This window comes from Eumetopias jubatus, unplaced genomic scaffold (genome assembly GCF_037043125.1).
Source record: "Eumetopias jubatus isolate StellerSeaLion01/CBP00866 unplaced genomic scaffold, mEumJub1_p1.0 scaffold_10, whole genome shotgun sequence".
NCBI classification, from domain to species: domain Eukaryota; kingdom Metazoa; phylum Chordata; class Mammalia; order Carnivora; family Otariidae; genus Eumetopias; species Eumetopias jubatus.
In genome coordinates this window covers 93,530,822-93,558,622 of record NW_028274816.1, presented here as the reverse complement: position 1 = coordinate 93,558,622, position 27,801 = coordinate 93,530,822, and the positions used below count along the sequence as shown (strand labels likewise).

Below are 27,801 nucleotides of genomic sequence, written 5' to 3'. Positions count from 1 at the left end.
TTCAGAGCGTAGATATTCATAATAATGAAACTTTCATTGAAGTAGCTTGAGTAAAAATGTATGAGAGACTCCAGGCTAAAGTAGAATGTTGAGAATGATATTTTTATATTATATTTTATATTGGAGAAAAGCCTTTTTATTCAAATTCATTTGGAAGCTTAAACTATTTTCCTACTTATACTGTACTTATAACATTTTACCTGAATTAACATGGTATATTTTAAATTTAAGACTGATTTATCTGTAGTTTCTGACATGGTTTCAAATTAATCCAAATTTTCAGTACATGAGGATTTTTAAATTTTATATATTTTAAGGCTTCCTCTTGATGTACAACAGGAATCCAATAAAACTTACTAACCTTTTAAAGCAATTATCCTCTCTGAGAATATATGCTTCATTTTTCTTTTGTTCTCCACGTAGAAAAGAGGGAGGAAGGAGAAAAGATTTAAATACATGTAGTTTATTACAGTTCCACTTAAAAATAGCATTTGTTTATAAGCAAGTATGTGGCATTTAGGTGACATTTTATGTATAGTTAAATCTAAATGAAATAAAATGTGAGAAATACAAATGGTCATTATACACATTTCTTTTTTCTTTGCTGTGGCAGCATTATTTTTAAATATAAACAATCGTCTCATTTCCAAAGGAAAAAAATTAGTAATCCTAGATTTGAATGCCCTGTGTCCTCTGAATTTACCCCATTCTGATTGTTACTATTTTGGTCTGTTAGTAGGGAACAATACACTGCGAAGCTCCAAATGAGATCACATTCTATGAGTCCAACCTCCAGAGAAGATGGACAAAATATCACCCCAAAGAGTTGTGTAAGATCAGATTCTACTTTCGTTTGTTTGTTATTTTAAAATAACTCCACAAATTTTTAGTTTCAGGTTTGTCAAAGTTCCAACAATTAACTTAAAAACAGTGGAAACAACCTAAAGGTTTTGGTGAACATCCTGATATCAAAGAGAATGGTATGTTTGGTATATTCCATAGTGTTCCTTCTGCTTTCTCAATGATTCTGAGGCATCATATGAAGCAGTGTATTGTTTCTCTTGTGCATTGAAGAATAACTTTGGAAAGCTTCATTTTGTAGCTGTTTTTTTCCGTTTCCCTTTTACTCAGTACATATATATGATTAGACACCCAGTGGTCATAAATTTAAGAAACTTGGATTAACTTGTAGTGAAGTAGGGGATACTGCATTTTTGCTGAAGATGAGCTGTTTATGTCCTGAAGTGTGAATGCCTCTCTTGCATCTAATGCTTAACATAGTTTTGGTTTGACCAAGGTGCTAGTGAGCATTCCAGTTAGCTTTCTAAAGAGAAGAATTTTGCCTGCTTACCATGGCCTTTCTTGTGTAACTCTGGCTCGTCTTGGGTTACATGACTTTTAGTTACAAGGAGATCATGTGTGATGCATGACTGTTCAGCACATATTGCTCTAAACATAACTCACTGCATTTTCTCCAGTGATAGTTTGGAACTTTGGAAAATATTTTAAGGGCAGCGTATTTCAAATATTTGTGGGGTTATTATCAACCATTTCATTTACTCAAACAAGGCAGGTGCATTTTCTTAAGACATACAAGAAACAGGGGACCAACAATAGAAACAATAATGAATTTAAATATAGTATGTATAATAAATTCAACATTTTGTTCAATAGAAATTTGGAGATAAGATATGGAGAACATTTTAGTATATTTTTCATCACTTCAGATAATTTAGATGATCATAGGTAAGTAGATTTATTTATTAGTAGTGAGGTTTTCTAAAAGTGTGCAAATGGTGTGCCAACAAATTTAATTTCAAAATACATTTTTTTGGCTGTACTGTAATATATGCATTATTATTTTACACATTTACCTTTCTAAGTTTTTAGAGCTTTTAGATCATTGTCCATTTCTGGGCACAGATTTTATTTAGTCTGTGCTCAGTTAAAGTTTTAATCTGCTTTGATAAATGTGTAATATAATAAATTATATGGGAGGGGAAAAAAGCATGCAATTTTAATTTTTTAAAAAAGTAAAATTTCACCATAATTATATTCTCATGATGTGAATCCAAAGCTTATTTCTCTTTCTATTCAGTGTATGAATGAGAATTAATTTAAGAACAAAGAGCTTCTTGGACATCAACACAAACTTCCCTGTTAACTAATTTTAAGGATTATAAATAATTCATCTTTTCAAGTGTTTCCCCACCCCCCCATTAAAGCTATTGTGGTATACCACAATTAAAACTTTTTGTAAAAGAACTTGAAGAATCTGGATTAATTTTTAAGATATTCTTTTGATGTGTGGTTTTTTTTTTTTGAAATCTAGTTACTGTGTGAATATATTGTGAAGGCACCTCATAGCCCTAAGCAGCTATAATAAACAGTCATTACTTAGAATTGAGAACTGTAGCTCAGCTGTAACATAAACCTTTCCTTTGAGAGCAATAAAGCACTACCAGAAAAGCACACAAAACTCTCATTACTCTGAATGACATATATTTTGTCCTCTTTTCTGTCTTTTCTGTTTTCTTTATTTTTCCCTCTCACTCTCCCTCTCTCCCTTCTTCCTTTTCTTTTATTTCTTCCTTCCTTCTTCTCTTTTGTCTTTTGTCTTTCAGGAAGCTCATTCCAAAAAATCTGCCGTTTCTTTGGATGACAGTGACATCGAAGCTCGCCTTAATAGTTGGAATCTTGGGGTAAAAACAAAAGTACTTTATGTATGTATGTCAACATAGGAGAATTGTATTGTATTTGGAAAACATCTGAACTAGCTCTACTTAGTGAATATTATTGGATGTCAGCCATTTAGTACTGTAGTAGTACTGTGGGAGAAGGACTTTGAGTACAGGAAAGAGAAAGAACATTCCAAAGAAGCAAAAACAGTCCCTGCCCTCAACAAGCTGACTTTCTTATTGGTGAAATAGGAGATACACACATACATAGTTAAATAATAATTGAAGATAGTACATGGTAAAATATTAAAATGAGTTAGAAAGTAGAATACTGAAGTGGAGGGCAGGGGAAGCAGGACTTGGAGAAGCAAGGTCATTTTGGTTAAAAAAACTGGGAGATTTCCTGGGTGAGCTGCCATCATGGGCAGCAGTTTTCAGATAAAGACCGAGAGCGACCTGGATGTATCCGTATAGGCATGGAGGTGGAGAACTAGGAAGAGAGAGGGATGAAGAAATGTGGGTTGTGTAAGTCAGTTGTCACGGCTGGATCTTTGGGACTTAAATAGTGGATTAGGGGGCAACGTTAATCAGGCTGGATTGTATTGGAGCTTTGAATGCTAAATTGAGTGGTTTAGCTTTTACATTTTAGGCAATAGTGAGCCCTGGACGTTTATTTTTTCCTTCCACAGTCCACTTTACATGATGCTGTTTAAATGCTTTGAGGAAATGTAAAGGGGGTTAGAACAATTTTTATCGCATTTTGTTATTAAAAAAATAATTTGTAATTTGAAAATTTGAAAAATATAGAAAATCAGGAATAAAGTATGTTTGAAAATCTTAACACAAAGATGGTTTAACCTTTTGCTATATATATTCTCCCCTCCTTTTTTTTCCTGTGTGTATTTATAAAACTAAAATTTAAACAAAACATAAATACTATTATGTGCTGTTTTAAATTTGCTATAATTTTATAATAGTTCTATAAGTATGAATATTAACAATAGCACTAATTTTTCTTTTGGATAGGTATTCCATAACTTATTTAAGCATTCTGCTATTTTTGGACATTTCAGTTGCTCCCAGTTTGTGGCTAATATAAGTAATACTGCACTAAAATTCCCTACAGAATCTTTGTATACATATTTGGTTGTTTTCTCAGGTTATATCCCTTCCTGGTACATTGCCCCCAGAAGGTATATACCAGTTTATTCTCCAACCAGCAGTATGTAGGATTGTCTCTTTCTTACTTCTTCACTGACATTAGGGATTGTTATTTTAAAAAACCTAAAACCCTTCCTACTAATGGTCTTTAATGAAAGCGGTGCTTTAGGAAAATTGACTTGGTGGCATTTTGAAGGTTATACTATATGTGAATAGAAATTGGAGAAAGGGAGCCAATCATCTTTTTGGTGTTTGTGGTGAACTCCACAATAGTGTGATTTCTGTGAAGATGGAAAGTGTTGAAAGAAAAGACATTTCAAAGAGGGTCAAGGATGCTAGTGACTGATAGGTGAGCTGACCGGAAGGGCACCTAAAGGCTTGCTTCTAGGAAATGGGAACATTGGCTCTCTGTCAGTTAACTGTCAGATGGGGGAATCCATTTGAAGGGTTACAAGTTTCCTTTTAGACTGGAATCCATTTGAAGGGTTACAGGTTTCCTTTTAGACTGAAGAGATGGTTGGACGAACTGGGGAGGTCAAGGTTTGGAGCTTCATGAGACTCGAGGGCTGGAATCCTATTTCGTAGTCACGCTGTTCGAGGTGGTGGCTGCACCCAGAGGCTGGATGGCCAGTCTTCAGGGGACAGAGTAAGGACAGCTGACTCCTGCAAGGGACATGATTAGAAGGTAGGGAATGGATAAGAATTTAAAGCAATATGAATCTCCTAGCCATTTTGGGAGCATGTTAGTGAAAGAGAAGAGAGAGAATTAGTAACAGGAGGGGAATAGTAAGTCAAAAGAAACACATTGTTATGTTTGAAGGCGGAGGGGAAGCTGCCCCTGGACGGAAGGCCTAAGTTACTAGTGTGGGAGAAGTGCATAGGAAATCCCCCAGAAAGACAATGTTTTTGATATTTGCCAGAAAGCAATATGAAAGTGAAAAGTGAAATTCTGGGCTATCCTTTTAAACTTGCCTTTGCCCTTAGCCATTTGAAACTTCTGATGTACATTTCTTAGCACACACAGTACTTTGCCTGATTATTTAACTGTTCAGAGGATTAAATTTTTCATTTGTATAATAAAATTAAAATAAAACATCTAAAATATTTTGAGGTAATGCCTTAAAACTAGGTCTGCCTGGGTTTTGTTTCATAGTTTTGTTGTTCAAAGAGTGCACTAACAGTGTAAAGTATGAAAGTCTTGCATTTTTATGTATTTATAACATCTATACATTAATCAGGCTGAACTATATCTTTTGATCACATTAGAATAATTTAAGAATCTAGTGTATTAAAAAGTTTAGATTTTAGCTTGCTTTGATTTTAGTTTTGTGTGATGGATTTTTTTTTCTTTCTTCCTGTGAATGATCAGTTAATAGTAGTTAATTTTAGTGCTCTACACCAAGGGTACATTTTTTATATTGCTGGCATGACTTTCATATACCTTCATTCAGATGCATTACATGTTCTAGAATTTGAATTTTCTAGTTTTTGTTAAAAATACATTTTTCCCTCAAATATATTCTCTCTTTCTCCAGGAGTGTGTTAGTATTTTTCTTTTAGGAATACATAATTCGACTAGAGATTTACTTACTAAACCGAGCAATAAAATTTTCTCCTATATTTTTTTCTTACTCTTTAAGCTTTTTAACCTTTAGTTTTGGGGAAGCTTTCTTACTCTGCCAATATAATTGATATATATTTCATGCTTAACTATCCTTATGTACATTTTTCTCTTTTTTCTTTTTTATTTTTCTGAGGCCCTGGTTGGGGGCCGGGAGGAGGACTTTCCTGGGCTTTCCATCCTAGTCACCTGCCCACTCCTACCGTGGGTCCACATGCTGACTGCAAAGTCTCACCCCTACCAAGAGCAAAGGAACAGTGAGAACTCTTTGCCCCTTAGCCCCAGAGCAGGATCTGGGAGTAGTGTGGGATTTGTGCAGGAACAGTTCTCAAGACAGGCAGTGGGAGCTGGGCAAGGTCAGCAGGAGTGAGTGTCCTCCAGGTCCCGCAGGTAGCTCCAGGGGGTGGACAGCACCCTAGAGTCAGGCAGACCCACCTGGAGGTCAGGGGCCATCTGGGAGGGGTGAACCTTCCTGTCAAGGGCTAGGGGATGCCCGTGAGCTGTTAGCAGGTAGGAATGTGCCTTTACTTTCCCGTAGGAAGCCTGGCTGGTCTACTCCCTGGGGCCTTCCCCACTGCGGCGTGTTGGGAACTGTCCTAATCAGGCACTGGGGGAGCTGTGATGCTGGTCTAGTAAACAAAGGAGGAAGAGGAAGACAAAAGAGTAAGTTGAGATGAGCAGTTCCAGCAGAAGAGCTGCCCAACTTGCTGCACCACAGAATTGCAAGCTAAATAAAATGGTTGTAGTTTGAAGCTGTGAAAGTTTGGGGTAATTTGTTGTGTAGCAGAAGCTGATTGATACAGATACTACCTGATGGTTTTCTGAGGTGACTATGCTAGTTTTCATTCTCATCAGCCAAGGGCCAGCTCCCGTTTCTCTACTTTCTCTTCAGTCCTTGATATTGTCAGTTAATTTTTTTTTACTTAAAAAAATTTAGTCATTCTTGAGATGGTTAGTGACATTGCACTATGTGGTTTTCATATGTATTTTCCTGGTGACTAATACAGTTAGGTGACTTTTCAGATGTTATTGACAGTTTAGATGGCCTCTCTCAGAGTGAAGTGCCTACTTGTGCCTTGGTCAGTTTTTCTGTTGGGTTGTTTGCCTTTTTCATATTGATATGTAAGAGTTTTGTATTTATTCTGGGTAAGAGTCCTTTTGGAGTATTATAAATATTTTCTCCTATTTTGTTGCTTTCCTTCAATCTCTTACTGGTGTCTTTGATGAACAGAAAATGTACATTTTAGTGCAGTTCATTTTCTGATTTTTTCACTGTGTGATTAGTGTTGTTATATGTCCTGTTTAAGATCTTTGACTATCTTAAAGGTCCTGAAGATGTTCTTCTGTGTTGTCTCCTAGCAGCCCTGTTGTTTTATTTCACTTATTTATTTATTTATTTTATTTTGTTTATTTTTTAAAGATTTTATTTATTTATTTGAGAGAGAGAGAGAAGAGAGAGATCGTGAGAGAGAGCATGAGCAGGGAGGAGAGGGAAAAGCAGGCTCCCTGTCCTCAGGGAGCCCAATACGAGGCTCGATCCTAGGACTCTGAGATCATGACCTGAACCTAAGGCAGATGCTTAACTGACCGAGCCACCCAGGCACCCCACTTTTTCTATTTAGATTACATACCATCTGGAGGTGATTTGGGTATATATTATAAGGTAGGGTGTTGAGATTTATTTTTGCCACTTATACATATATCTGGGTGACACTCCCATTTATTGAGAAGACTATTCCTGTTACACTATAGTGTTATTTGTCTCATAAATCAGGTGGTAGTACATGTCTGTTTCCATTCTGTTCGTTTGGCTTATTTGCTTTTTCTTGTGCCAAGGGACTATGCCTTTATATATCTGTGTTTAATTTGTGCTTACTAAATATTTGTTGAAATGTGAGTAAACCAACAAATGGGCCTCCATTTGTAGTATTATTTCTGAGGAAAAACTTTTTCAAGTTCTAAAATGTTGACTTAAGAAACATTATTTTGGAGCATAATTGATTTGACATTGAGGACTGAATTTATTTTATGCTATTGAGAGAGTTTTGGCAGTTCTAACTGATGCCATGACTTAAAAACATTTATTTTAGTTGTGGTGCTAGTAATATATTGCTTGAAAATGTCCTTTCCTTTAAGGCAGCTAAAATATCAGATAAAATGTCTTTCTGTTTTTCTGGAATCATAGAACATCTCTAATTGGTCAACATTAGTCTATAAGGGTATTTGATCAGTTTGACCAAAATCCTGAATAATCCAAAGGGATAATCTGACAGAACCCTTTGTACCCAAATAAATTGGCTAAAACACTAACCAAAATAAAATGTCAAAAGCCAGTCTTCATTAGAAACTAGCATTCAGATATCTGTATTTGTGTCTAGTTTAAACCATTACATATTTTATTACTGTGATTCTATTTGCTCTTTAAACAAGAAGTGTTTGGTCATGTGATTCATTCCTGCTATTGGAACTTAATTTTTTTGGCTTTGTTTTCTCTATAATATTTTGTTAGACTTTAATGTTTCACATAAATCCCTTTTATCTTCCATTTTGGACATTCTTTATTGTGGTCTTCTTTCTTGAGGTATTATGAGAGAACAAGAAATTTTCCAAAAGAGCATGAAAAAAGTAAATGTTAAGACTGTTTACAGATTGCTTCAAGTCCATTTACTGGTGGATTACAAAGTGGGAACATTTAACTTCAAAGCACATCTGGCTGCTGTTATAAAATCAGAAAATAGATTGCTTATTTCTCCCAAATAGACGCAAGAACATGCTTTACTATGGATAATTCTCATTACATATTCAAAGTGGTTATGAGACAAACTCAATGTATTGTAAATGAACAACAACAGAAAGATTTATACTTGTTTACAGTGTCCATTGTTGCTTTTAAATATTATAATAGACTTTTTCTTTCTTTCTTCCCCCCCCTTTTTTTTTTTTGGTCAACTTGAGAAAGAAAATTTATGATAACAGAATGAGTCTTTAGCTTTTGTATTTAATGGCTTTTAAAGATGCAGAGGATGAAACAGGAGTCACTTCTGCATAGTTGAAAGGCTACATTGTAATTAGCTAAACCAATATTTTGTACTCTCCTTATAAATGTAGAGCTGTGTCAAAATAAGTCACAGATGGTTTTCTTGGCTTTTGGTTTAAAATTTTAAGCTTAATTAGAGCTTGAGCATCTTTGAGAATTCCGTTTCCCCCTTCCTTTATTTTTCCCCTTCTCTTTAATTCTGCTTCATGAATTAGGGTTTTATATATTTGCAGATTTGGGTGTATTTTTGAAGAACTTACTTTCTTGGCTGGTTTTCTCCATTCCAAAAATAGAGAATGGTTACTTACTTTTCATATATATACCTTCAGACAATAAATATTTATTGAGTGTACTTTGCTGCCTGCTGGAAATTTGCTGCCTCTGTTTTTCAAAAAGCTGTGTATATATAGTACAGTGTTACTAAAGAATGTGCCTCTTTCTCTGGTATGATATTTAGGTGGGTTTTATTATTATCTCTACCTAATAAATGTTTCCCAAAGTGAATGTACTAATTCATACACTCACCAGTGGTGCACCATCTGGAACGCTTTTATTTTCAGATTTTTAATGTATACCAATCTGGTGGCTATAAAATGCCATCTCACTGTGTAATTACTTTATTTTTTTTTTTTTAAGATTTTATTTATTTATTTGACAGAGAGAGCAGGAACACAAGCAGGGGGAGTGGGAGAGGGAGAAGCAGGCTTCCCGCTGAGCAGGGAGCCCGATGTGGGACTCGATCCCAGGACTCTGGGATCATGACCTGAGCCGAAGGCAGACGCTTAACAACTGAGCCACCCAGGCGCCCCATGGAATTACTTTACATTTTCATATTTTTGAAAAGATTGCCCATATATTCATATGTGTATTAGTCATTCAAATTTCTTCATCAGTAGAATGTGTTTCATGTTTTTTCCCATTTAAAAAAACTTGTATTGTTCTTTCTTTTATTAAATTTTAAAGACCTTTACACATTTTGGAGACCGATCATTTGTGCAAACATCTCCCAGTTTATGGTTTACTTTTTCATTTTATTTATGATATCTTTTTTGGAGAGAAGTTCCTAGTTAAATTTATTAATTTCCTTTTTGTTTATGCTTTTGTTTTTATGTTTCTTGTTTAAAAAATCTTTTTTACTTTGAGGCCATAAAGTCATTCTTTCTTTTTTTTTTTTTTTAGAGAGAGAGTGTGAGAGAGTGCACACACGTGCAAGCGAGTGGAGGGGTGTGGGGTGGAGAGGGGCAGAGGGAGAGAGAGAATCTTAAGGAGGCTTCACGTCCAGCATGTAGCCCCATGAGGGGTTCAATCTCACAAGCCTGCAACCATGACCTGAGGTGAAATCAGAGTTGGACTCTTAACCGACTGAGCCACCCTGGCACCTCAAGTCATTCTTTTAAGTTGTCTTCTGAAAGGTTTTATGGTTCTGCTTTTAATTATAAGTATTTAATCCATTAGGAATTTATTATATGTGGTACGAGAAGGAATCAGATCTCATTTTTTTCCCCACTTATTGAACACATCTTTATTTTCTCAATAATTCGCAGTGCTAGATTTTTCATGAATCATGTTCTCATATTTTTTGAGTTTCTAGTACTTTCTAGTTGGTTCCATTGACTTATCTTCATTACTGTTAGTTTTATTATATCTTTGTAAGTCAGCTCCACCTTGACTTTTTTTCTTCAGACATGTCTTGGCTATTCTTGTCTATTTATTTATATACATTTTATAATGAGCTTATGAAGTTTTACAAAAGCCCTATTGAGATTTTGGTTTGGATAAATTTAGTCACTAGATCAAGTTAAGGAGAATTGTCATTTTTACAATATTGAGACTGTCCAAAAACATGGTTTCACATTTATTTCATTATTGTTTTTCAAAAAAGCTGAATTATTTTCTCCACAAAGAGCTTATGTGTATTTTCTTAGATTTACTTTTAGGAATTATATATTGTTTTGTGATTAAAAATGATATCTCTGTAAAATTATTTTCTTTTCCTAGGTGATTTTTGCTAATTTGCAGAAATGCAGTTGACTTTTATGTATCAATTTGGCATCTCGCAACTTTGCTAAGCTCTTATTTTATTTGGTCAGCTCTTGTTTAATATCTTTCTATTTTCTGTCTTTATTGGTAGTGTTCTTTATGAACTTCCTGAGATTATTTAGAAGTTATACTTGAATACTTACTGTCCCGCTGGTGGAACATAAACATCATCAAACATTGACCTGCAGGAAAGTGGTTTACCTCAAGTGGGTTGCACAAAAAAACCTAATGAATGAAAGTGCTGGACACAGGGGAGCCCAAAGGAGGCCCATATTGCTGTTTTCTTCTATTTTGAGGCCCATATTACTGTTTTTTTTCAAAGCCATGAAATAGAAGATAAGTAATTCCTACTATTGACAGGCTTTGATTTTGATTTTCTGTTTTTATGCATGTTGGATTCTTTTTGTTGCTGTTGTCCATGATTATTGATGTTAGATGTTTTTGAACAAGCAGTAGCCAGTGGCTGTATAGGATGGATGGCTTGGGTAACTTACTTTATTTCTTGGTTTAGGCAGGCCTTCTTCTCCCGCCCCACTGAAGTTCAGTTTCTTTAATAAGTTCTGCCTTTTTGACCTGTCATCCTCTGCTTCTTTGCTTCTTTCTTGTTTCTGTATGGTTCTTTTTCTTCAGCTCCTTCTTTCTTTCCCTCCATCATGGACAGACTTCCTCCCAAGGGGCCTCTCTCTCCTGCAGAAGTGGTTCCTTCCTAAGAACCTTCTCTGGTTCTTTACACTTTTCACACCCTTCTTTTGATTCTCCTGTCTCCAGCACTCTGATCTATTGGGTTTTTTGTACGATCCAGGAAAGGTAGATCACTCTCCTTCTATACAGGTCAATGTTTGATGACATTTATATTCCAATACCACTAGGACGCTGAGGCACTCCCTTTTTGTTCCATGCTGTCACTCTGGTTTGGCTCAGGATCTAATTCTGCTGATCTGTGATCTTTCTTTGGCCACTTACATGTAAATCGAGGGTTTTAGTAATCTCTCCTTGTTAAGGGGCATAGGTGATGGGTGTTTTTATGTGCTCTCTTTGTTGATCTGTATGGGTTTTTGGAAGATGGGGAGAGAATTAAATTCAGACAGTTGCCATTACTTTACAGAAATCAGCCTTCAGGAGAAAGAAAATTGTTTTGTAAATTACTCCTTATCTAGGTGCTAAAATATAGTTACTCTTCAGATCTTATCTGTTGCTATAGAGGCTTTTATGTTTTTTAAACATGAATGATCAGTTCTATTTTTAATTTCATTGCCTCTGTATTCTTTGATTAATTGGTCCTTTATCCATCCTTATCTTTATTATCAACTTGGGTATGGATTGTTTATCTTCTATGATTATGAACTATACTAAGTCATTTGAGGAGCTTTTTGAAAACACAGTGAGATTTTGGAGGAGTAGATTCTGATAATATGTTTGACAAAGTTTGTCAGCTGATGCCAGTAGTATACTTCAGGGTAAAAACCATTATTCTAGTTTGAGGTCATGGTTAGTGTTGTATTTATATTCTTGTACATTTTGAGATTATCTATGTTGTAAAGTGTAAGTTTAAGATATCAAGAGATTAGAATTCCATGATAATGATTTTTAATTATCACTTCATTTGTGAACGAAATAGTTGGGATAATAATCAGTGTTTCTAATTTATCAAAATGTATATTCATTCAACAAATATTTCCTTGAAAGCCTACAACAGATTAGGTATTGTGCTAATTACCAGGAATACAAAATTGAGAAGTCATTATCCTTGCACTTATTGTGCATAAAGACAGATGTGGAGACATACTGATAAACACTTAGAATGTGCTATGAGAGATACATAGGATACTTTAGGAGCTTGATAAGAGGGTGGAATCAGGTACATTTTCCCCCTTCCTCCCTTCCTCCCTCCTTCCTTCCTTTCTTCTTAAAGAGTATTTGTTGGGCACCCCTCACCTGCCAGGCCCTGTGGTAGATGCTAGGGATGGATGGGTTGTGACAGTCATAGTCTATTTTCAGAGTTTACACTCTTTTCAGAAGATAGATGTTTGATTATAAAAGGGTATATCTGAGTAGGAGGAACTTAATTAAATTTCTTGGGGAAGAGTCTTCAGTAAGTGAACCACAAGAAGTTGGAAGAATGATTTCATAGGTTGCAAAGACTCAGATTTGGGAGAGAATGTAGTGCTTTTAAAGGTAAAACAAGTCGGGGGGTGGAGCAAGATGGCGGAGGAGTAGGAGACCTAGATTTCGTCTGGTCTCAGGAATTCAGCTGAATAGGGATCAAACCATTCTGAACACCTACGAACTCAACAGGAGATCGAAGAGGAGAGTAGCAACAACTCTCTGAACAGAGAAGCGACCGCTTACTGGAAAGTAGGACGTGCGGAGAAGTGAATCCGAGGCGATATTCGGGAGGATAGACGGCGGGGGAGGGGGCCTCCGTCGGCCGCTTCTGGCAAGTGATAGAGCCGCGGAGCACATAATCGGAACTTTTAGAAGCTGGCTCCGCTGAGGGATGTCGCTGCAGTGGCTAAGCGGGGGGTGGAATCCTCCCGGGACAGTGTGGTCTCAGGATCCTCGGGGTCACAGAAAGACTGGGGGTGCCTGAGTGCGGCAGAGCTCCCAGGTATCGGAGCGGGGAAGCCGGCTGCAGAGACGGAGCCGAGGCGCGGGCTCTCAGCTCGGGGTTACCATAAACTGTGATCAGCGACACAGTTGGGCGACTGCTCCTCCAGCAGGGACCCAACAAGCGGCAGAGCCGGGGAGACTCCCCTTCCTCCCCCGGGAGGAGCGGCGTGGGAACGCACCGCAGGGATCTGCTGGGTTTGGAGACTCCACACGGGGTCGGGTGCCAGAGCTACAAACGCTCGGTCACAGGCCGGGTGAGCACGGAGTGCAGCCGGAGACCAGGGAGACGGGAGTGACTGCTTTTCTCTGGGGGCGCACTGAGGAGCGGGGCCCCAAGTTCTCGGCTCCTCCGGGTGGAGATTGGGAGGCCACCATTTTCACCCTGGTCCTCCAAAGCCGTACCGAGAGCTTGCAGGGAACAAAAGCTCCTGAGCGCAAACCCGAGCAGCTTGCTTAGCCCGGACCGACAAGGGCAGGGCAATTCCGCCTCCGGCAAAGACATTTGGAAACCACGGCAACAGGCCCCTCCCCCAGAAGATCAGCACGAACAGCCAGCAAGCCAAGACCAAGGTTACAGATCAAGGAGAATGGGAGAACTCCAGCGCTAGGGGAATAATGCACATAGAATTCATGGCTTTTTTTTTACCATGATTCATTAGTTCATCAAAGTTAATTTTTTTAACTGTTTTTTTTTTATTTTTCTTTTTCCCTTTTTCAGCCAACATCTTATCAATCCCTTTTTTAAAAAAAAACATTTTTTATTTTTCATTTTTAGAGTCATTTTTTATCCCTTCATAGTAGTTACCCTTATTTTTGGCATATATATATATATAAGTTGTTCTCTCTTTAAAATTTTGAGACACAGTTTCTTCTAACAGCTCAAAATATACCCTAAATCACTAGTGTATGGCTTTGTTCTAGTCTCCTGCCTGATCACATTCTCTCCCTTTTTTCTTTTTTCTTTTTTTAAATCTTCTTTCTTTTTTCAAAAAACTTATCAATTCCTTTTATAAAATCTTTTATAATTTTCATCTTTACAGTCATCTTCCATCCCTTCATTGTATCAACCCTTATTTTGTACATATATGTCTTTCTTCCTTTAAAATTTTAGGAGGCACTTTTTTCTAACAGACCAAAATACGCCCAAAATCTAGTGTGTGGCACTGATCTATGCACTAGCCTGATCATATCTGATCATATTCTGCCTTTTTTGTCTTGTTCTGTTTTTGTTTTTATCTTTTTTTTCTTTTTTTTCCCTCTTTCTTTTTTCTTTCTTTCCCTTTCTTTTCCCCTGGTTTTAGGTCTTTCCTGATTTGTATACAGTATATTTGCTGGAGACGTTGTTAACCTGTTAGCATTTTGTTCTCTCATTCATCTGTTCTCCTCTGGACAAAATGATAAGACGAAAAAAATCACCTCAGCAAAAAGAACAAGAGGTAGTACCTTCAGCCAGGGACCTACTCAATAGGGACAGTACAATGTCGGACCTAGAGTTCACAATCATGACTTTAAAGATACTAGCTGGGCTTGAAAAAAGCGTGAGAAACCCTTTCTGGAGAAATAAAAGAAATAAAAAGAAATAAAAGAAATAAAAGAACTAAAATCTAACCAAGTTGAAATCAAAAAGGCTATTGATGAGCTGCAGTCAAAAATGGGGGCACTAGGATAAATGAGGCAGAAGAGAGAATCAGCGATATAGAAGACCAAATGATGGAAAATAAAGAGGCTGAGAAAAAGAGAGATAAACAACTACAGGATCACGAGGGCAGAATTCAAGAGATAAGTGATACGATAAGACAAAACAACATTAGAATAATTGAGATCCCAGGAGAATAAGAAAGAGAGAGAGGGGCAGAAGGTATATTGGAGCAACTAATAGCAGAGAACTTCCCTAATGTGAGGAAGGAAACAGGCATCCAAATCCAGGAGGCACAGAGAACCCCTCTCCAAATCAATAAAAATAGGTCAACACCCCGACATCTAATAGTAAAACATACGAGTCTCAAAGACAAAGAGAAAATCCTGAAAGCATCTCGGGAGAAGAGATATGTAACTTACAATGGTAGAAATATTAGATGGCAACAGACCTATCCACAGAGACCTGGCAGGCCAGAAAGGACTGGCGAGATATCTTTAGAGCACTAAACGAGAAAAATATGCAGCCAAGAATACTATATCCAGCTAGACTCTCATTGAAAATAGAAGGAGAGGTAAAAAGCTTCCAGGACAAACAAAAACTAAAGGAATTTGCAAACACGAAACCAGCCCTACAAGAAATATTGAAAGGGGTGCTCTAAACAAAGAGAGAGCCTAAAAGCAGCACAGATCAGAAAGGAACACAGACAATATACAGTCACAGTCACCTTACAGGCAATCCAATGGCACTAAATTCATACCTTTCAATAGTTACCCTGAATGTAAATGGGCTCAATGCCCCAATCAAAAGACACAGGCTATCAGATTGGATTAAAAAACAAGACCCATCCATATGCTGTCTGCAAGAGACTCATTTTAGACCCAAAGACACCCCGAGATTGAAAGTGAGGGGGTGGAAAACCATTTACCATGCTAATGGACACCAAAAGAAAGCTGGGGTGGCAATCCTGATATCAGACAAATTAGATTTTAAAACAAAGACTGTAATAAGAGATGAAGAAGGACACTATATCCTACTTAAAGGGTCTATCCAACAAGAAGATCTAACAGTTGTAAATATCTATGCCCCTAACCTGGGAGCAGCCAATTATATAAGGCAAGTAATAACAAAAGCGAAGAAACACATTGACAACAATACAATAATAGTGGGGGACTTTAACACCCCCTGACTGAAATGGACAGATCATCTAAGCAACAGTTCAACAAGGAAATAAAGACTTTAAATGACACACTGGACCAAATGGACTTCACAGACATATTCAGAACATTCCATCCCAAAGCAACAGAATACACATTCTTCTCTAGTGCCCATGGAACATTCTCCAGAATTGATCACATCCTAGGTCACAAATCAGGTCTCAACCGGTACCAAAAGATTGAGATCATTCCCTGCATATTTTCAGACCACAGTGCTTTGAAACTAGAACTCAAACACAAGAGGAAAGTCGGAAAGAACTCAAATACATGGAGGCTAAAGAGCATCCTACTAAAGAATGAATGGGTCAACCAGGAAATTAAAGAAGAATTAAAAAAATTCATGGAAACCAATGAAAATGAAAACACAACGGTTCAAAATCTTTGGGATACAGCAAAGGCAGTCCTGAGAGGAAAGGATATAGCAATACAAGCCTTCCTCAAGAAACAAGAAAGGTCTCAAATACACAACCTAACCCTACACCTAAAGGAGCTAGAGAAAGACCAGCAAATAAAGCCTAAACCCAGCAGGAGAAGAGAAATCATAAAGATCAGAGCAGAAATCAATGAACTAGAAACCAAAAGAACAGTAGAACAGATCAACGAAACGAGGAGCTGGTTCTTTGAAAGGATTAACAAGATTGATAAACCCCTGGCCAGACTTATCAAAAAGAGAAGACAAATGACCCAAATCAACAAAATCATGAATGAAAGAGGAGAGATCACAACCAACACCAAAGACATACAAACAATTCTAAGAACATATTATGAGCAACTCTATGCCAGCAAATTAGATAACCTGGAAGAAATGGGTGCATTCCTAGAGATGTATCAACTACCAAAATTGAACCAGGAAGAAATAGAAAACCTGAACAAACCTATAGCCACTAAGGAAATTGAAGCAGTCATCAAAAATCTCCCCACAAACAAAAGCCCAGGGCCAGATGGCTTCCCAGGGGAATTCTATCAGACATTTCAAGAAGAATTAATACCTATTCTCCTGAAACTGTTCCAAAAAATAGAAATGGAAGGAAAACTTCCAAATTCGTTTTATGAGGCCAGCATTCCCTTGATCCCAAAACCAGACAAAGACCCCATCAAAAAGGAGAATTACAGACCAATATCTTTGATGAACATGGATGCAAAAATTCTCACCAAAATACTAGCCAATAGGATCCAACAGTACATTAAAAGGATTATTCACCACGACCAAGTGCGATTTATCCCTGGGCTGCAAGGTTGGTTCAACATCCGCAAATCAATCAACGTGATACGATACATTAACAAAAGAAAGGACAAGAATCATATGATCCTCTCAATAGATGCAGAAAAAGCATTTGACAAAGTACAGCATCCTTTCTTGATCAACAGTCTTCAGAGTACAGGGATAGAGGGTACATACGTCAACATCATAAAAGCCATCTATGAAAAACCTCCAGCGAATATCATTCTCAATGGGGAAAAGCTGAGAGCTTTTCCCCTAAGGTCAGGAATGCGTCAGGGATGTCCATTCTCACCACTGCTATTCAACATAGTATTAGAAGTCCTAGCCACAGCAATCAGACAACAAAAAGAAATCAAAGGCATCCAAATTGGCAAAGAGGAAGTCAAACTCTCACTCTTTGCAGTTGATATGATACTGTATATGGAAAACCCAAAAGACTCCACCCCAAAACTGCTAGAACTCATACAGGAATTCAGTCAAGTAGCAGGATATAAATCAATGCACAGAAATCAGTGGCATTCCTATACACCAACAACAAGACAAGAGAGACAAATGAAGGAGTTGATCCAATTTACAGTTGCACCCAAAACCATAAGATACCTAGGAATAAATTTAACCAAACACGCAAAGGATCTGTACTCAGAAAACTATAAAATACTCATGAAAGAAATTGAAGAAGACACAAAGAAATGGAAAAACGTTCCATGCTCATGGATTGGGAGAACCAACATTGTGAAGATGTCAATGCTACCTAGAGCAATCTACACATTCAATGCCATCCCCATCAAAATACCATCCACTTTTTTCAAAGAAATGGAACAAATAATCCTAAAATTTGTATGGAACCAGAAGAGACCCCGAATAGCCAGAGGAATGTTGAAAAAGAAAAGCAAAGCTGGCGTCATCACAATTCCGGACTTCCAGCTCTATTACAAAGCTGTCATCATCAAGACAGTATGGTACTGGCACAAAAACAGACACATAGATCAATCGTACAGAATCGAGAGCCCAGAAATGGACCCTCAACTCTATGGTCAACTCATCTTTGACAAAGCAGGAAAGAATGTCCAGTGGCAATAAGACAGTCTCTTCAACAAATGGTGTTGGGAAAATTCGACAGCCACATGCAGAAGAATGAAACTGGACCATTTCCTTACACCACACACAAAAATAGACTCCAAATCGTTGAAAGACCTAAACGTGAGACAGGAGTCCATCAAAATTCTAAAGGAGAACATAGGCAGGAACCTCATCGACCTCAGCCGCAGCAACTTCTTCCTAGAAACATCACCAAAGACAAGGGAAGCTAGGGCAAAAATGAACTATTGGGATTTCTTCAAGATAAAAAGCTTTTGCACAGCAAAAGAAACAGTCCTCAAAACCAAAAGACAACCGACAGAATGGGAGAAAATGTTTGCAAATGACATATCAGATAAAGGGGTAGTATCCAAAATCTGTAAAGAACTTATCAAACTCAACACCCAAAGAACAAATAATCCATTCAAGAAATGGGCAGAAGACATGAACAGACATTTTTCCAAAGAAGACATCCAAATGGCCAACAGGCACATGAAAAAGTGCTCCACATCGCTCGGCATCAGGGAAATCCAAATCAAAACCTCCATGAGATACCACCTCACACCCGTCAGAATGGCTAAATTAACAAGTCAGGGAACGACAGATGTTGGCGGGGATGTGGAGAAAGGGGAACCCTCCTACACTGTTGGTGGGAATGCAAGCTGGTGCAACGCCTCTGGAAAACAGTATGGAGGTTCCTCAAACAGTTGAAAATAGAGCTACCCTACGATCCAGCAATTGCACTACTGGGTATTTACCGCAAAGATACAAATGTAGGGATCCGAAGGGGTACGTGTACCCCAATGTTTATAGCAGCAATGTCCACAATAGCCAAACTGTGGAAAGAGCCAAATGTCCATCGACAGATGAATGGATAAAGAAGAGGTGGTATATATACACCATGGAATATTATGCAGCCATCAAAAGGAATGAGATCTTGCCATTTGCAACGACGTGGATGGAACTGGAGGGTGTTATGCTGAGTGAAATAAGTGAATCAGAGAAAGACATGTATCATATGACCTCACTGATACGAGGAATTCTTAATCTCAGGAAACAAACTGAGGGTTGCTGGAGTGGTGGGGGGTGGGAGGGATGGGGTGGCTGGGTGATAGACTTTGGGTAGGGTATGTGCTATGGTGAGTGCTGTGAATTGTGCAAGACTGTTGAATCACAGATCTGTACTTCTGAAACAAATAATGCAACACATGTTAAGAAAAAAGAAAAAGAAGAAGATAGCAGAAGGGGAAGAATGAAGGGGAGTAAGTCGGGGGGGGAGACGAACCATGAGAGACGATGGGCTCTGAAAACAAACTGAGGGTTCTAGAGGGGAGGAGGGTAGGTGGATGGGTTAGCCTGGTGATGGGTATTAAAGAGAGCAGATTCTGCGTGGAGCACTGGGTGTTATGCACAAACAATGAATCATGGAACACTACATCAAAAACTAATGATGTAGTATATGGTGATTAACATAACAATTAAAAATTAAAAAATAAAGAATAAAAATATGAAAAAAAAAAAGGTAAAAGAAGTCGTTTAGCGTCCTTGGAATACAGGGCATACTGAGGGGGTAGAGGAACCTGAAAGGTAGATATAGGAGGAGTACCAAAGGAATTCTCCTCTCTAGTAGTTCTTCTGGAGGTGAATGTAAGGATTCATGCTTTGAACCTGCCTGGCTGTTTAGTAATTAAATTGAGGCTTGAAAGATGGTTAGGTGCATGCTTGTAGGGGTTAGAGGGGCACAGAGTGGTGCCTAGAGGTAGAGAGGCACAGGAAGACTACTGTGTTTCAGTAATGTGAGTCACCGAGGGTTATGAGAATGTAAAACGTGATGGGAGGAGTAATGGAAATTAAGCTGGGCGGTTAGGCCATGAGAGGATCACGAAAGGTGCATTTCTGTCTGCAAAGAAGTTTATGTTTTATATTTTATTTGTTAGTGGGCTACTAAAAATATATTATGCAGTACCCATCCTAAAACAAACTAAATATTAAGACACATAGAAAACATTTTTGTTTAACAGCTTAATTCTATATTTTATCAAATAATTAAAACTCAAAAATAATGATTAATAACTAATAAAATCATTAATTTCTATCTCAAATTTTCAGATAGAAAATCCTCGATACCTGAGACAGAAGCCAATCCCAATTTCTCTGGTAGGTGAGAATTTCAGTGGACTTTTCCTATGGACAGCTTTTCTTTTTTTAAAGATTTTTATTCATTGAGAGAGAGTGAGTGAGAAAGAGAGCGCATGTGCAAGTATGGGGAGGGGCAGAGGCAGAGGGAGAGAGAATCCCAAGCAGACTCCACACTGGCCATGGAGCCCAGTGCAGGGCTTATCTCAGGACCCTGAGATCACGACCTGAGCTGAAATCAAGAGTTGGGCGCTCAACTGACTGAGCCACCTAGGCGCCCCCTTATGGACAGATACTTTTAAATAAAGTAATTATTAAGTCATTTACAGAAAAGAACACAAGTCCATATTATGAAGCATAACAGTCTTATTAATCCTATCACTTGCAAGTGAATAAATCACTTTTTTCTCCAATGTTGGTATTATTTTGGCATGAACTTCAGGCAATATAGAGTTTCCTTTTGGGTTAAGGATAAGAGGCCAAAAAAGTATTGAATAACTCTTACTCATTCAACAGATGACTCCCAAATTCAACTTGAGAAAATCCAGCAGTTTCCATGATGAACATCTACTTTCTCGAATGCATGAGAAGGAGGTAGGATTGAGATATTTCTGATGTATCGAATAATGAACACAGTTTTTGTATTTTGTTAGTATGAATTTTCAGGTCTTTGAATAATCATGCACAGTAGGGAGAGGTTGTCTTTGGTACAAATGTAAAATAATGATGCAGGGTAGGTAAGGATTGTTTTTCATTTTTTTCATGTACATCTCCCACTTTGTGAGAGTGCTGAGGGGCTGTCTCCTGACTATCCATTCCTGCTTGTCGGGGCCTGGGGAGATGGCAGTTTTCAGAAGCAGTGTCTTTGACCTCAGCGAATCCCTCCATCCTGCCTTTATCTCAACTTAATTTTAATGTGTCTTTCTAGTTTCACTGTTCTTACTGTTTCTACTATTTAAATTGATCTGCTAAATTAAGCTATGCTATGGTTGATATATAACATAATATACTATCTTTGGTCATTTGAAAACAGAATTATCCAAGAGGTTTATTGGTATTTGTTTATTGGTTTAAAGCATAAACTATTGAGTAAAGAATACCTAGATTTAAATCCGACTTATTTGCTCTGTGAAAACGGACAGATACTTGCCCCTTGTCTAATTTGGGAGATACCTGCTTTACAGGATTAGTATGAAGATTTTATAGTCTATAAGTACCTGTATGCTTCACATGTAGTAGACATAAAATGAAGGCGAATTTGTTTTATGATTTTCTTTTTAAAATTTCTATTCTAGGAAATTTGAAAGCCATCATTATTATTTTTATTTTTGCTTATGACACCATTGGAGCACTTTGGTCATCTATGTGGTGTGATAGATTAAGAATCTGAAAAATGATGTCCTTAACTTGCCTTTACCATTCTCTAGTCATATTAGTCAGGGAAGTCAAGAATATTAGTATAGTTTTTGCTTAAAGAGAGGATAATTATTGATGTCACAGGGTCATTACCAAAATTAATGAGAATAATGAAAATGTATGGAACTTGTAAATGGTAGTTTAAATGTGCAAATGTGAAAGATGTTACTGGACTTAGATTTAATGTTTTTAATAAATTTAATTAAATAATTTTATCTTTCATTATTTTTTCTTTCATTTTAATGAGGATGCTTCTCAGAATTTTTAGAATTTAATTTCAGTTTGGTGATTTTCAACATGAAAGGGTTTTCTCACCACCCTACTTATAAAATGTCACAAAGGACATTGATTTTTTTTTGCTTAGATATTCCAAACAATAGCATGAGCATATAATTTAATTTTTGTTGATAATGGAGGAGGAAAGGCAATTTTTTCTTTTAAATTTCAGTCTGGTGGAATTATGGCTGCTGATCTCAGTACAATTTGTTATTTCATGGTTCCAGTTTAAGGCATGCGGGGTTTTGTTTCTTGGTGCAATCTTAGTGTTTAAAAAAACTGTTGAAATAAAAAACAACTACATTTTAAAAAGCCTTTGAAGGAAATACTTTTCATATGCAGACGCATCTTCTTTTGAGCTTTTATTTTGAATTATTTTCTTTTCCAAATTGTCATTAATTGTTTTTATAAGTCATTCCAAGTCATCCTCGACCACTTTTCTTTATACTTTTATTTTGTACTAATTCTTAGTGTTGAGGCTGCTTACCATAGAATAATTAAAATAATTGAAAGGTACTACTGGCTTTTTGAATCTTTTGGGGGTCTTTGATGAAATAATATCTTTATTCTTTATTGGTGACACCTTGGATCGGGCATGAACATACCAGTGCTATCCACATATATGAGTGAGAGAAAAAGCATTTAAAGCTATCATGTATTGCATCAGAGATTCATTTTTAAATGTGTGTGGCTTTATTTTTTTCCACACCCTTATGTTTTTGTTTTTCTTTTTGGCATACTACAAAAATATTTTTGGCATCATTGAGAAGTTTGCATGTAAACATCAACTTACTTCATATCTTAAAATATACCCAGTGCATATATTTTGGCTAAAATAATCCTTTGTGCAATTACATAGTTGTTTTGGACTTTTGTATGAAATTTTTTAATCATGTTTTTTCTCCATACTAAAATATTTAAAAAGTATATGCTGAGTTGCCCCAGTGTCAGAATTATCTAATTTTCATCTTTCTTTTAAAGTAGCATTTATTTATTTATTTATTTATATTTATTTATTTGGCAGATAGAGACACAGAGAGAGAGGGAACACAAGCAGGGGGAGTGGGAGAGGGAGAAGCGGGCTTCCCGCCGAGCAGGGAGCCCAATGTGGGGCTCGATCCCAGGACCCTGGGATCATGACCTGAGCTGAAGGCAGATGCTTAACGACTGAGCCACCCAGGTGCCCCTAAAGTAGCATTTATAATTATAAAATAATTTGTAGATTTTTATTAAAGAAATTTTGGAAAATATAGATGTATGTAAAGTAGGAAATAAAAGTCACCCATAAAACCAACACCTAGAAATAAAAACACTGGCAAAATACTGTCTTGCCTTTTAGTTTTTTTCTTTATGTATCCCATAAACCCAATTTTTTCTTAGAAAATTGAGATGATACCATGTATTTTTTTTGTATACTTTGAGTAATTTTCATCCTATTTTGTTCCTAAGCATCCTTTTTTAATGGCTATATTATATTTCAAATTATGGAAGTATCCCCAGTTAATTTAACTTATCTCTATTGTTGGGAATTGAGATTTTTTTAATACTTTCACTAATATAAATAATCCTGGGAAGAATATCCTTAATATCTCTATCTTTATATGCTTCTTTAAATATTTCCTTGAGGTATTGAATTATATCTTACATGATAAAACTGAAATGATGGATTTCTGTAAGTTTAGAATCATTAACAGTTTAACTTCTAGAATAAAAATTAACACTTGGAAGCCCATTGAAAATTGTATGTTACTCTAAGATACAAGTAAGGAATTTATTATGTGCAAAAATGAGAATGAAAATAGAGAAATATAGAGGCGCCTGGGTGGCTCGTTTGGTTAAGCGTGTGCCTTCGGCTTGGGTCATGGTCTCAGGGTCCTGGAATCGAGCCCTGCATCGGCCTTTCTGCTCGGTGGGGAGTCTGCTTCTCCCTTTCAGTCTCCCTCTGTACTCTCTCTCTCAAATAAATAAATAAAATCTTAAAAAAAAAAAGATATAAACAGGAGCCACTTGAAGGCAGAGGAAGTAGCAATTTATATTGCCTTTGTAAATACAAAAATACTAATTATATTTTTAATACAGAACACGTATTTGCAGGACAAAATTTTTTAATATTCTCATATTTGAAATAGACAATACCAATCATATTGTTTTATTATTTTTGTGTGTTTTCCAGAGATATTTTTCTAACTTGGATTTTTTCCTAAATTTAAATACATAGTTATGTTGTGATATGCATAGTTATCCTTTAGGATAATTTTATGTCTACTTGCTTAAGTCACTTTTATTAAATATTTACTTGTGGATATGATAACAAATGCTTTTCTGTTTTGAAATTCGGTAGAGCCTTGCATGTCTGTGTAAGAAAACCCTGATGTGTCTTGTGCATATTATCATCTAAAAATGCTTTTGTTGTTGCTGGGTGGTGTTTTAAAAATAATGAAGAGCATCACTTAAAAGGAGTTAACTTTATTTTAAAATGAAATATGAAAAATTAAATATTTAGTCTTAATTTTCTCAACACCTAATCCTCATTCTTCAGAGGTAATCATCGCTAAAAACTTAGTGTGTATTCTCTTTAAAATTTTCTAGGAATATCTCATCTTTTTATACAAATGAGATCATAGATTGTTGCTTCAGTTTGTTTTTTTAACTTAAATATATCGTCTGATAATATTTCTATGTAGAAATTGTCTTTATTCTTTTAAGTTGTTACATTGTATTTTACTTTACTGCTGTATCAGTATTTTGTTAATATAGCTTCCTATTGAGGGATATATGTTGTATATTTTGCTGTAACGGTGTTTCAGGAACATCCCTGTATCCTTTGTGTATCCTATGCTTCTTTCTTTTTGGGGCTGGGGGAAGGGACAGAGGGAGGGAGAGAATCCTCAAGCCGACTCTGCTGCAAGCATGGAGCCCCATGTGGGGCTCGATCCCACCACCCTGAGATCATAAACTGAGCTGAAATAAAAAGTTGGAGGTTTAACCATCCAGGTGCCCCTTATTCTTACATAATACATTCTGTGAAATGGAATTGTTCATTCACAGGGTTGCACACTTAAATTTTTTCTTGTCATCAACAGATTGCCCTTCAAATAAGATTCTGTGCCTAGGGCTGCAGGTGTGGGAAAAATGGGGGAGTGATGGCTAAGGGGTATGAGAGTTCTTTTGTGGAGTGCTAAAAATGTGCTGAAATTAGACTGTGAGAATGGTTGCCTAATTTTCTGATACAGTAAAAGCCGTTGAATTGTATACTTTAAACAGGTGAATATTCTGGTATGGGAATTATGTGTATTTCAATAAAGCTATTAAAAAAGGTTATGTCTGCTTATATTTGCACCAATAGTGTATGAGAATGTGTTTTCTCATTTCATCAACACTCAATTCTAAACATTTTTAATTATCTGTGACATGAAAAATAGTATCTTGTTTGATATTTACATTTATTATAAATGAGAATGAACATATTTTTTGTCTGTTTTAATTTCACTTTTATGAGCTGTCTTATAGTTTCCCATGTTTTCATTGAATTGTCTTCATTGTGATTCCTTAGTCATTTTTTTTAAAAGGAGTCTCAAATCTCTTCTGATTACACCCCTTGAAATTTCCTTCTCTTTTTTTTAAGATTTTATTTATTTATTTGAGATAGAGAGAGAGAGCATGAATGTGAGCATGAGGCGGGGGAGGGGCAGAGGGGGAAGCAGGCTCTCCACTGGGCTGGGAGCCCCATGCAGGGTTTGATCCCAGGACTGAGCCCAAGGCAGCCGTTTAACCGACTGAGCCACCCAGGTGCCCCTCCTGAGCAATTTCTATGTTAAAGAATTCTGGTCTTGGGGTGTTTGGGTTGCTCAATCAGTTAAGCATTTGCCTTCGGTTCAGATCATGATCTCAGGGTCCTGGGATCGAGTCCCACATTGGTCTCCCTGCTCAGCAGGTAGCCTACTTCTCCCTCTCCCTCTGCCCCTGTTCCTTGCTCGTGCTCTCTCTTTCTCTCTCAAATAAATAAATAAAATCTTAAAAAAAAAAAATTCCAGTCTTTGTCATATATCTTGCAAGTATTTTTCTCTGTGTCTTCTGGTTTATTTTTGTTTGTTTTTTAAGTGTATGCAAGTTTTCTCGTAAAACCTGGATCTATCAGTATTTTCTCTATAGCTTCAGGTAGAGAGAACATTTTTCTCTACTTAGAAAAACATTTCCTGTTCTAAGATTATGAAAAAAAAATTCACTCATGTTTTTGTCTCTCTTTAAATCTTATTTTTATATTTAAATCTCAGATCTATTTCTGAGGCTTTTGTCATGAGTAGTGATGGTAATCTAGGGCTGTCAGTTTTAATGTCTACAATAAAAAATTAGGAGGTTGCAATGTTTAAGTTAAAGAAGACAGGAAGTATGGAGAGGATTAATATGAAATTTTATACAGATTACAGAGTTCATCTTTGTCATGGAGCATTCAGTGAAGGATTTGATTCTGTTTAGAGAGTCCTAAAATACTTAATTAGCCTTTAGAAAGCAAACTTTATAAAATACAACTTTCATTTTAAATTTATAATTGTGTGGTAAATACTATGGATGTTAAATTAGTAATATTTGCAGTATTATTTTATTACAGTTAAATACTTGTAGTAGTTTTTTTTTTCTTTTTTGGTGGTTAAAAATGCATATACCCATACATTATGTAAAGATGTTCTTTTAAATTTCCAATTAATTTTGGGCATTATGGGAAAAGATATGTTCAGAGACAGTGATCCGTTATTTTAACTTTGGCCTATCATTCACAAACACACTTGAACTTGTTTGCCTTTGTAATTGCTAACACATTTCCTGTGATATCTCCATCACAGAGTTCCGTGACAGTGAGCATCATTAAGCAGTGGGTTTTTTTCTTTAGTATTCTTAAAAAAGATTTCTGACATAGATTAAATCATTTGGAAACTGTTGTCACTGAAAATGAAGTAAGAGACAACACAACAAGGAGAAATCAATTTTCAGAGAGCAGATGGTAGAAATTGCTCTTTTTGTGAAATAAAATAGAAAATTTCCTTTGAACTTCACCTTCACTTATATTGAACATTCTTACCTATTGTGTAAAAGGGGGTGTTGCTTCCTTCTCACATGTAATGCCAATTAGGCATTTTTACCTTTGTGAATCTGCTAGTTAAATATAGAATTTAAATAAATCCAAGATAGCAAAATATACATTATTGACATAATAAATGAAAAAATTGTTTTTAAACATTTCATATGAATATAAATTCAGATACACACAATCTCACAAAATATAATAAATGATCATACAAAGGAATACTATTGTAAACAGCACCCAGGCAAGGAATTAGATCATTGTCAATATCCCAGAAGCCTGCTGTCTGGCCCTTCCCAAACATACTTGTTTCCACCTTCCTTAGAGGAAGGTGGCCTAGGTGGTTCAGTTGGTTAAGTGGCTGATTCTTGATTTCGGCTCAGGCCATGCTCTCAGGGTCCTGGGATCGAGGCCCGCATCCAGCTCCGTGCTCAGTGGGAGTCTGCTTAAGGATTCTCTCTCTCTCTCTCTCTGCCCCTCCCCCTACTCACTCTCTCTCTTTCTGTCTCTCAAATAAATCTTTAAAAAAAATTAACTACTGTTCTGGTTCTGATTTTTCTTATGATAATTTCCCTCCTTTGTTTTTAAAGTTGA

General features: G+C 36.6%; 1 protein-coding gene across 9 annotated transcripts in view; it reads left to right on the top strand.

The window, feature by feature from the left end:
- CEP112 (centrosomal protein 112) overlaps positions 1–27,801 on the top strand; it is a 490,180-nt gene that overhangs the window by 38,509 nt on the left and 423,870 nt on the right. For 8 of the 9 annotated variants that reach the window (XR_003610708.2, XM_028112476.2, XM_088028176.1 and 5 more), the window contains exons 5-8: positions 737–830; positions 2,625–2,702; positions 20,409–20,456; positions 20,952–21,029. Coding sequence is in view for 8 of the 9 variants with exons in the window: in XM_028112476.2 (XP_027968277.1) it covers positions 737–830; positions 2,625–2,702; positions 20,409–20,456; positions 20,952–21,029 (298 nt within the window). In the remaining variant the exon portion in view is untranslated. Of the gene's footprint in view, positions 1–736; positions 831–902; positions 981–2,624; positions 2,703–20,408; positions 20,457–20,951; positions 21,030–27,801 lie in introns of those variants that run through there. The other variant, XM_028112477.1, reaches the window with a different exon arrangement.